Raw genomic sequence first — 11,050 nt, 5'->3', positions numbered from 1 at the left:
ATTAATGTTCCATGCACAAGAGTCTTCTTATTTGTTCTTTATTTCTTTGAGTTCAAACTCTTCTTTTATTATTATTTATTTTGTATGAAAACACCACAAATTCGAAATTAAATCAGAAGTGAATAAATTTATTTTAAAATATTTGTTTTGTCAAGTATTTTATTCGAATATTAATTTAGACGAGATAATTGTTCAATACTCACTAAAACACTTTAAGTTGAAGTTAATGACCCTTATTATGAGGTCGCTTTTTTTTTTCTTTTAAGCTCAATTGTTTTGCCAAACAAAGCTAGTTGAGTATAAAATAACTAAGATGTAATACCCATTTTTACCTTGCACCCATTGTCCTAAATTGAGATTTCATATAATAGACAAGAAATGTTGAGCTATATACCAAATTGAATAGTTCCCAAAAAAGATTCTTATATCAATGAAATAGTGGCAATCAGAATTTGAGAAGACCATAAACTCAATGGTCAAATCATCGGTCAAGATCAGTAAATCACAACATGACACATGTCCCCATCCAATAGGTAATCGCTAGCATCCACTCGATCGCATAATCAATCCGACTATCCACAACTATGACAAACCCAATCCATCAAAATGTGGGTCGGTTTACCCATTGCATATCTTCATCCATTCACAACTACCAAAGATCTTAGGATTTATGGTTTAGGCTTGCAAGATGGAGATCCCATAAACTCCTTCACATTTCCAAAACTCCTCACAAAGTGAAATCAAACCAAAAACAGAATAGTCCATCTTGTGGTCCTTGGGAGGCCTATATTATTTTGTAAATTTATTTTGACAAAGAAGTAGGAAACCCTAAATCATTTATTTCTTTGATCAAAGAAACAAACTAGTCCTAAGGTCTCGTTCGGAAATTGATTATAATTTAGAATAGAACACAACCACCAGTCTTGAGAAACAAAGGGATCCTAAGTGAAGCTTACAAAAAGCTAGGAAGGCTGTACCTAAGGCTAGCCTGACTGACTGACTACCCCCCATCAGTCACTTGACCCACCTTTCCTAAAATAGAAAGAAATTAGTGCTAAGGGCCAAAGGCAAAAAGATAAATGGAGTGCTTGATAAAGACCAATGCTACAACCCCCATCATTTTAAATTATATGAAATAGACATGCAGTTTCACCCACCCACTATATTTGACAAATCTGTTTTCAAATTACTGGATTTTCTTTACCCTAGAGGACTACAATGATGTTGAATCATTGCAAATTGAAATAACCCTGATCAAATGTAATTCACATTGACACGAATCTCGTATTGGTCCATTGTTTGTGAAGATTACGAGATTGAGTGTGCTTCCAAATGAAGCTTCTTCATCCATTCCCAGGAACATGTCCTGAAATATTAAAAAGAAAAAAAAAAACATAACTAAAAACAAAACATGCCCAAACACACAAAATTCATTTCAATCCACAAGTTCCAAACAATCAGCACAAACATTATGGCACGACACACTTTTTCGCAACCCATTCCTCTTAAATCATGATTCTACACTCGGGGTATTCCAAAAGGCTGACCAACAAAAGAAAGATGGTGTGGGTTGAATTAGTCTATTCCTATCCTACAACACTGAGTCTCCCTTAGACTTCGCAATCTCCTTCAAAACTGACATTTATGTGATAACAAGGAGGTGGTGTTTCTTAAATTTTTATAACCTAATGGGAATTTTTCGAGTTATTGTGAGTTAAGTAATAGCTCCTTTAGTTTGTGTTTTCTTCAATTTTACTCACTCGGGACAGCCCTAAATGCAAGAACAGAAGAAAACAAATTGCACCTACTTGTTTGCAGTTCACAATAATGAATATAGCTAGATAGCAGTAAATGAAGCAAGTAAAGGGTACAATTCAAGAGGGGACCAATTAACAGTCCCATCTCAATTTCCATACCACCAAGGTTTGATATGTGTGTGTGTGTGAGAGAGAGGGAGGGAGAGAAAGAATCACATGGGGGTGGGGTGGGGACTTAATTGGGAACTAGATAGGAAGAAGAAGAAGAGCCCTCTAGCTAAAACTGCAGTAAAATGAGGACCATTGTTACAGAGAGTTCAGCTTCAACTTCTTCCTTCTCTAAATAGCTTCCCATCATTTTGCCTAAACAAGGAATAGTGATGATGATCACCACAAAATAAAAACACAACGCAATGAAATTATATTTTTTACTCTTTCCTACTCATAATTCACACACCTTTTTACAGCTTCTCATTTATTTAACACCTCACAATTCACAAATATCTCTTTTCATCTTCCATAACTCCAAATAACCAAAAAAACAGAACAAAGAAAACTAATCTTATCGTAAATATGGATGGAAATGGAATAAGGTGTTGAGTTCCATATCACTTTCATATAAGCCGATTTGGAAACACTTTCTAGTGATTATGAGTTTGAACGAGAATACATTAACAAATTTATGAATATATGTCTAGTTATGTTATTTTTCAGATCATTATCTCAACTAAATCAACATTCAGATAATTGACAAAATAAGTGTTTCTAAGGAAATTTATCCACGTTTTCTCGTCCAGATCTAACTTCAGACATGATGAGGTTCCTATATTAGTGGCGATTCTCTAGATCTGATTGCGCCCACAACATGGGGCGGGAGTTGAAGATATAGACACTACTACTAAACCTCAATTAACATGTGTATCATGAGCCTCTTACGAGCCCATGTGTTACGATAAGCTTCTATCGAAATAGAAAACAACAGCAACAGTTCTACTCTAAAACGCATTAATAGAAATCAAATATATTTGCTTACCTTTGTTTTTGTTTTGATAGGAATAACAAATTAATGACATTTTTCATAATAAAATGCTCTTTTAAAAAGTTAATAAAAAGAGGAAGGGTAGAAACTAGAAAGTAAATTTTTTTTGGGAGTGGGCTACTGTTGAATGCTCTGTATGTCTGTCCCCTACATCCACCATGAATAGCGTCCACTTCCTTACCCAAAATAGACAGGCATCTTTCAACATCGTCATTATGACACGTGGACATTTTCCCAATTTAGAAAGCATTAGCCTTTTATGTTATGACCACTTGTGACTACTGAGATTTCATGTTAACTCCTTTTCCATCCATCAGATAACTTATGTCCTCGTTTGTTTCACTCTTTAAATAATACCCCATCCAACTTATAATATTGTCAACACAACCCCCCCCTCCTAAAAGGATACATACAACAAGGCTTTGAATTGCAAGTTGTTTTGGCTTCTGAAAATGAAGGGTTTGATTTATACAATTTGTCTTTCTTTGGGGACCTACATAAATACACATTTACTTCATGAATTCACAAAATATTTATTTAAAAATCTGAATACATAAAATGTTTTTTCAAAGGTTTGATGAATTCACCAGTCAAATTAAATCACCAGTTGATAATCACATCTTAAAAGAAAACACAGGTACTAAAAGTAACTGTTACCTTTGTTTACTAAAACTTGTTTTCAGAAAGAAAAGAAAAACATACAGCCTTGTTTGTTTTGGTGTTTTTGGATAAATGTTTTTTTAGAATGTAAAATTTTAAGGTTAACAAATACTAATAAAAAAATATTAAATATACAAGATATCTCTCTATAGATGAAATGTTTTAATGAATATCCACCTTTCATTCTATATCTCTCTATAGATGAAAGTTACTAAAACAACAAATACCCATAACAGACTATAAGAGTTCAAATGTCTATAAACAAAGCAAGAAGCCACAATACAAGCTAGAAACATTCTACCTCATATAACTAAACTAAAAGATTTATCCTTTTGGACTGGAATTAGATTAAGGGGGGAATATCAAACATTAAATTATCATTACTTCTACATTGAAAAAATAAAGAAAAAAAGGTGAGGAAGATGATGCAAATGGGGGTAGAGGAAGTCATTACTCTTTCCCTTGTAAAAGAAAATGACAGTGCCATAGGTTATTTGTCCCAGTGCATGTGGGTCCAACTAAAACCAAGTTCCAGCCAACTAATAAGTTTGCTATCAATATGAAATTTATTTATTCCCTGTTTGGAGTGGGGTTGTACTTCTTTTCTGTCTATGTTTTTGGTACATTTATGATGTTGAGCAGAAGGAAATTCCCAAGCAGAGAAACCTACTGTATGAAAGGAACTACTCATGGTGTCCATCAAATAAGGAGGGGAAGAAGATGCAAGTAATCCATCGAATCCAATAATCATATAATAAATTTGATGAAGGAAATGAGAGATGATTATCAGATGGGATAATAAAGGAAACTAAAAGGCATATTTATAAGTTTGGCAAAACTTAACACCTATGTCTGTTTCTCTGCTCATTTCACACACAAAAAAAATATTTTGACAATAGTCACCAAAATAACCACACTATCCTATAGGCATGTGTATATGTCATATACTATTTATAAAAAAGATATATATAATTTATGAACCTTTTAGGCTTTAGCCCTCAAAGTATTCGTTAATATTGAATTCAGCCCTCAAATGTAAAAATTGTTGTTCATATTTGAAGGGCAGATTTAAAAATTGACTACTTTGAGGGCTACTTTATGAGTTTACTCATATGCATACTACAACCAAATAGAAAACATAGAATAACAGTTACTTTCTGTTGAGCCAAACTGCATCAGCCTAGAAAGAAAAGACCAAAGAAATGGTTAACAATGATTGCACACAATCCATTTCACAGATTTGTGTTGTTTAAGCTTGTGATCATATAATTGTGTTTATAAGTACTGATAATAGAAGGAAAGCCCAAATACTGTATGCAAAGTCTCCATGACCTTTTAGTAAGGTTGTGACGAAGACAACAAAGAACAAAGTTTTTGAGCAAAAAAAAACAGAGAACAAAGTTTCCATAACTGTGAAATGATGCAAAAGACCTTCTCATCAGATTTTGAAGTCACAATCGGACTTTATTTTTAATTCAGGGGATGTAAATTAACGCTAGCCATTTGTCTGTATAGAATGATTTATCAATTTTCCAGATACTGGTCCCACGTTCATTATTGAATAAGGAGTAGATCTGCATTTTTGCTAGTTGATGGGAAAGATTTCTCATGGGCAGGATTGAATCAATTTGTGTTTATAGGGAGTGAATGAAGGGTCTTTATCTTATTTGGTAGGGGGTTATTCTGCAAAAGAAACATTGGAAATTCCCTCTCAAGTTATACTTAGAATTGCGAGAGAAAGTGAAAAATGAGCAAATTACAACTAAAAGAAACTCGATTGCAAATTGAAGTACATATACAAAGAATGATTGGAGTATGCCTAGAATTTTAAAACGAGTGTTTGGGTGTTTGATGGGCTGTGGGATTTTGGTGGATGGTTGTGGTCATGGAGGAGTGTGCGCCTGAAGTTAACATCTTAAAAATCTAAGTGTTAAACAAACATAACATAACCTACCTACCTACCAATGTACTTAGATAATTAACTAATTAAAGCCAAAATTAGTTATGCTTCATTGTGCAAACATACCCATTTCAAGGCTTGAACCAGTTTTTAAATAGCTTAAATTAATATGCTTAAGTTAATCTTATAAAAACAAATGTTTATGTCCATCTTCCAATTGTCCTCCTTTCCCTCCCCCTATTTAATAGTTTAATTAATATACTTGACAAATTTTCAAAAACAAATAATTTCCCTTTCCCTCTCTCTATTTTATAGTTTAATTAATATACTTGACTAATTTTCAAAAACAACAATGTCCCAATTTCTTCAGGAAAAGAGGTAGATCATGCACAAAGCACTCTATCTCCAACTTCATCTCATGCGAGAAGTTTCCCTTAAACTATCGGGAATGTGTCAACACTTTTGAAAAAATACAGCTATTGGACAACATTTGCGAGGCCTTAAAACATCCCGTTCATAAAGCAAAACGGTTGATGGATAAGCAAACGCCTTATAAAACAAATGACATTGTCCATATGTGAAAGGAAACAATTGGATGCAAGTGAATACTCAAAATCAAACACAAGGGTAGATGATAATAATGAATAATTATCTATTAGAATATTTAACTTGTTAAAAGGATAAATTAATACTTATCCCTAAGCACCTTTCCTAGTTTCTAGGAAGTTAGAGCTATCCTAGATGTGAGTTTGAAAGGAGATGTTTTAGAGTTATGTTGAATCCTCATTGATAGTTTATATTGATGAGTACAATGTACTATTTATATACAAAGAAGAGATGTTGTTATTAACAACTTTATGTTAATTCCTAACTAATAGGAGGTTGTCTCTCACTTTTAGTTTACAATGAATATCTCTTACTATAGGAATTCTATTTCTACGCTACCTCATAAGATGGGTAGTACAAATCGTACATACTTACACTTGTCATATATGCTCACCAAAGCGCTCTCAAGAATCAAATTTGAAGAAATGTGTGTCAAGTTGGGCATGTATAACGTGTTTAGTGGCTTTGGAACTATGACTTTTATTCCTTTTCACTAACATCGTTTATTATTGTGCCTCTTGTATCATTTGATAATATTTAAAAATATACAAAGTTATTCTTCTTCATAGTTTATTAACTAAAACCCTATTCAGTAAGAGAAACTAAAGAACAGATAGCAATTTCAGAACTGAAGTATGAGGCCAATGATCATCTTTTCACCTGATAATGTCTATTACGAACTTCATACAAAATCTTCCAAAGGACGGTTGACAACTCCCGTTGTAGAAAGAGTTGATTTGAAATTCACTGTATACTAGCACAAGGTAAGATAATATTGAAAAGAAGAAAACCAGACGTCCATTACCTACCACAAAGTGTCTAAAGAATAATGAAGACAAAGAAATTTTGTACCATAAGAGATGGAGGTCACTGAATTAGCAAAATCTGGTCATACAAAATAGTACAACCTTTTTCTATTAACAATTATCAATAACTTTACTACACTTTTTATGAGCATATCTAATTCATCCATAAAAAAATGGTCATAATATTTGCATATACAGTACTCCTATTACAGTTAATAATGGAAACACAAAAAATACTAGTAATATATCCCACTTTCTGAACATTATTGATTTCACACGTTCAGATTGTTATCCAAATCATATGTAAAGATTCTGACTGCTTACACTCATTGAAGGCCTTGATCTAAAAACTCAAAAAAGCTACTCATGTGCACAATTGTGGAAAGGAAAGACATGTTTCTCAACTAATTTAGACAGAAACAGCTAACGTAGCAAATAAATGGATTTTTGCAGGAAGATACTACTATTGATAAGGGAGTGAGAAGAGATGAAAGAAAGAGTTATTCCCATTTATCTGGATAAATACAATGAATAACATATCTAACCTGAATTGACGGAAAGGGAAGTATCCCCAACACCAGGAATTGATGAATTATCTTTTGACAAGAATAAGGTGTATAATCCTGCATTTACCAGTGAAAAGAAGACTTCAAATTTCTTCAATGACAAGGACACGAGCAGACAACTTATCCTTAAATGGGTAAGGGAATGAATGATCTTAAAATATCCAGAAAAGGAAATCGAGACGTAAGATATTTCAGAAATGATATTTTTTATCCAATCACAATTTGGGTCAACCTTCATAATGAAACAAGTATGCACTACATGCGATTAACCGCACACCTGATAGTAGCGATACCATATTACATGTTTTTTAAACCAGGTTATTTTATCCCTGAAGGAAGCTAGCACAACATCCCACCACCATGACCCCCCACTTCAATCAAGATACTTTCATTGAAAAGCGAAACCTCATCCTCTTAGTTCAAGACTCTTACCAGTTGAGTTACCCTAGTGGGTATCTCAAAAGAATTAGATGGATCAAATTGATTCTTTTAGACGTAGCGTTGAACCCAAGGGTTAAGTAATCCAATGGTCACATGGGGAGCTTCTATAAGATAAGTCCCTTATCTGTTTATTAATTAGGTTTGTGCCAGCTCAAAAATGTGTTGCAACCGATTGTGTAGGTAACACTTTAGAGGGATATAAATAGAGTACCATGTTGCAAATGAAATCTATCGAATATTTGAATGAATGAAGAATATATAGGCCTCTCATCATTGGTTTTCTCTCTTTTCTCATCTATAAATCCTACCTACAAAATGTAACAGATTCTTTTTCAAATTTTATATCAAGCACTTGGAATCGTGTGTCTAACTGTTCTCCATCGTGAAAATTACTGCCTACTTTGACAATGATCTATAACATAATATGGATTATGATCCAAAAAATCTTAAACCAAAAAAAAAACTTTCAATTTTTTACTTCCGCAATTCTCCATTGAAATCGTAAGAGATTGTGACAAAATAGCAGTTTCCAAATAAGCTTCATGTAAGAAATGAAAACTTTAGAAGCACAAGAACCAGACAGCATCCGTCATTGCATCACCTTCCTTAAGAACTCAGCTTTCCATAGTGCCAGTACAACATCTAGTTTCAAGCCAGCACCCTGTGAAATTGAAAAGAATATTAATCGAGCTAAAAAAAGAATCTATACATGCTAGTTTCAAATTTACAGCATTTCTAAATTATTGTTACTTTGTCAGATCTGAAAATATTTCTCAATAAATGAAAATATGAAGATTCCATCTAGTTTTCATTTTTTGTCATACCCATAATGAATCCCATGCAGCATGAAAATGTTTATGTTTACGTTGAAACTCTAAACATAAGAAATATGCCCAGTTGAATTCTTTCTCATGCTTCGAATGATAATATTCTCTCAGCTACATGAGCATATCATGAACCCAAACATTCAAGAAAGAAACATAAGAATAGGAATAATAATAGGAATATCTCAGAACAAGTCATAGTAATAGAACTCTATATAAAAGGATGATATTCTGTTATATTTCCAGGTAGTATCTTGAAGGACTACAGGAAGAAAGGAACACAAGAAGATAAAAAAATAATTATTCTCTCTTATGTTAAGTTAATACTACACAGAATTGTTAGCAGATTACAAGCAAGGAAATGAAATTCATTCAACATAGAAATGAAAATAAATCACTCCTCAAATAAAGGATTAATTTATGGAATCCCTCCAACTAAAGGATTAATCCATCTATTAAAAGTAATATCATGCATAAGTGAATGTTTAGATCCAGAGCATGACAATAGAGCTACCCAATGAAGGAGTGCCTCAAGAGCTACCAATTAAATCCTAACAAAACAAAGTTCCACGAGGGACAAAAATTGAAAATCCTGACTAAGGTTGAGACAGATACTAGTAATGAATCTAAGTGCAGAAGATTATAGTGTCCAACATTGAAAATTGTGGAAAATATACATTTAATTATCTCTTTCATTTTAATTCCCTGACTTTATTTCATGGAAATATTAGGATAGATTTTATGTGATCTTGATTAATCATAATTGAGGATAATTTTAAAACAAAATTAAATAAAGTAAAATGTCCATTTCCTATAAACCACAGCAACAGTTATTGGCAACTACCATATACGAACTTTTGCATTCTTTCATATACAATTATTTATAACATGCATTTTGGAAAGTTACTCCAATCACACAAGGGAAAAAACATCCCTTGTGTGTGTTGGAGGAATTTTGAAAATCGCACAATTATGCCATTCAGAATCAATCTTGAAGGTGTTGAAAAATCATACATCCTCGAAAAGCTAGACTGTCTCTGGGCAACAAAACCGGTCTTTTCTTCACTGAAGAGTGTCAATCGCACCTTCCTTGAGTTGAGTAATCAGTAAACATCTGGTCATGCAAATCCTCTAATGAAATCAGCACAAAGAAAATGGGAGAATACTAAAATGCTTATTTGATTTCAGATGCATCGATTCTATCATTATTTAAAACATTGAGATTATACCTGCAACATGCAACAAATATGGCAATGATTCTTGCTTTAGTACAATATGAGAAATTTACAGTTGAAGATTCCTTTGAAGAATTCATTAGTCTGTGGTCTAGTGATGAAATGTAAGCCTTTCCAAGAAGGAGATGAGAAGCCAGGAAAAAATAGAGAAGAGATAAAAACCAGAAATAAGTTCTTTATTTCATAACATAATTTGAACCTAAATAGTCAAATATTAGTCTAACCCTAAATCATAATCCTATGTGATTAAAGCATAAACTTTCATCTATGTGTTCATCATCGTCCATGTTTCAATTCAATCTGCTGGTTAGAATAAGAGATAGTAATGGCAAGTAACTCAAAATTCAGTATTTGAAACCACTCTCACTCTATAGGGAAGATCAAAATAACTAATCAGTAGTACATACGGATGAACATAGGCTATTTTAGTGACGAAAACAGCACAAACAACTTACGTTTTCGGAAATAAACTAGATGAAGCACAAAGTTGATGTTTCTTTCTGGATAGATCATATTTGAGTTGCAGAGATCTTAAACCTAAAGAATTCCAATGAACAAATCTACAGCATTCAAAATACGTACATAAAATTTGTAGAGATTGGAACTAGAACTAACCAATATCTCCATCTCATCCAGTTTCTTTCATCTCGATAACCCGCCACATGTTCTTTAGAAGAACTGGTATAGTTAAGAGGAATGCAGCTAAAACATGAGTTTAAATTCTTACCATTTTAATTTTATTATTTTAATATCTTAAAGTCAATATATATTTATGAATTATTGTAAGGAATTAATTCTCCTTAAATAAAATTTAAAGGCTATATTCATTAACTGATCCACCAATCAGTTTATAACGTCAATTTTTTTTTTTTTTTTTTTTTAACAACGTGAGTGGAAGGCGAGCAACCAATTAAGTAGTTTCTAAAGAATCTCCACCTAGAATTATTTTGAGCGGCAGTAAAATTGATCTTTGCTCAAGCGTTGGTAACCAATGCCGGAAAAAAGTTCTGTCAAACAACTTACCATCTACAAATATTATCAAAAACAGCAAGAAATCTATAAAAAAAAAAAAAAAACATTAAAAATTATATGTAAAAAACCTCCATATGATAGATAAATTTTAAAAACACATAATAAAAAAATAAAAATAAATTCATATTCGATAGCATTATTTCCTTTGCTGCAAAGAAGAAGATGAATATACGAACTCGAGAAA

General features: G+C 32.6%; 1 protein-coding gene across 14 annotated transcripts; it reads right to left on the bottom strand.

The window, feature by feature from the left end:
- Positions 1-1,070: 1,070 nt before the first annotated feature.
- On the bottom strand, positions 1,071-10,518 carry LOC124933484. 14 transcript variants are annotated; one of them, XR_007098975.1, is made up of 7 exons: positions 10,450-10,518; positions 10,290-10,371; positions 9,614-9,713; positions 8,254-8,436; positions 7,314-7,391; positions 6,623-6,716; positions 1,071-1,366 (listed from the first exon to the last, which is right to left on the bottom strand). XR_007098975.1 is itself a non-coding variant. In XM_047473893.1 (4 exons), the coding sequence occupies exons 2-4, from the start codon at positions 8,359-8,361 to the stop codon at positions 1,214-1,216; spliced, it is 339 nt and encodes a 112-aa protein (XP_047329849.1). In that variant the 5' UTR covers positions 8,362-8,436; positions 8,600-9,096; the 3' UTR covers positions 1,071-1,213. The 14 variants fall into 14 exon arrangements, 1 of the variants encoding a protein (XP_047329849.1); XR_007098979.1 differs by having other exon boundaries at positions 8,377-8,436; XR_007098983.1 differs by lacking the exon at positions 6,623-6,716 and having other exon boundaries at positions 8,377-8,436; positions 9,614-9,730.
- Between the last annotated feature and the right edge of the window lie 532 nt (positions 10,519-11,050).

This window comes from Impatiens glandulifera, chromosome 4, assembly GCF_907164915.1.
Source record: "Impatiens glandulifera chromosome 4, dImpGla2.1, whole genome shotgun sequence".
NCBI classification, from domain to species: domain Eukaryota; kingdom Viridiplantae; phylum Streptophyta; class Magnoliopsida; order Ericales; family Balsaminaceae; genus Impatiens; species Impatiens glandulifera.
This window is presented reverse-complemented; position numbering and strand designations above follow the sequence as displayed.

Bases quoted from the DNA above. Each gene is read 5' to 3' on its own strand.
- LOC124933484 (XM_047473893.1), bottom strand. From the start codon at position 8,361: ATGCTGTCTGGTTCTTGTGCTTCTAAAGTTTTCATTTCTTACATGAAG. The intron at 7,392-8,253 runs GTAAAAAATTGA...TGGTAAATGCAG, and splicing joins TTCAATGGAGAATTGCGGAA to GATTATACACCTTATTCTTG. The intron at 1,367-7,313 runs GTTAGATATGTT...TTAATATTTCAG, and splicing joins TTCCCTTTCCGTCAATTCAG to GACATGTTCCTGGGAATGGA.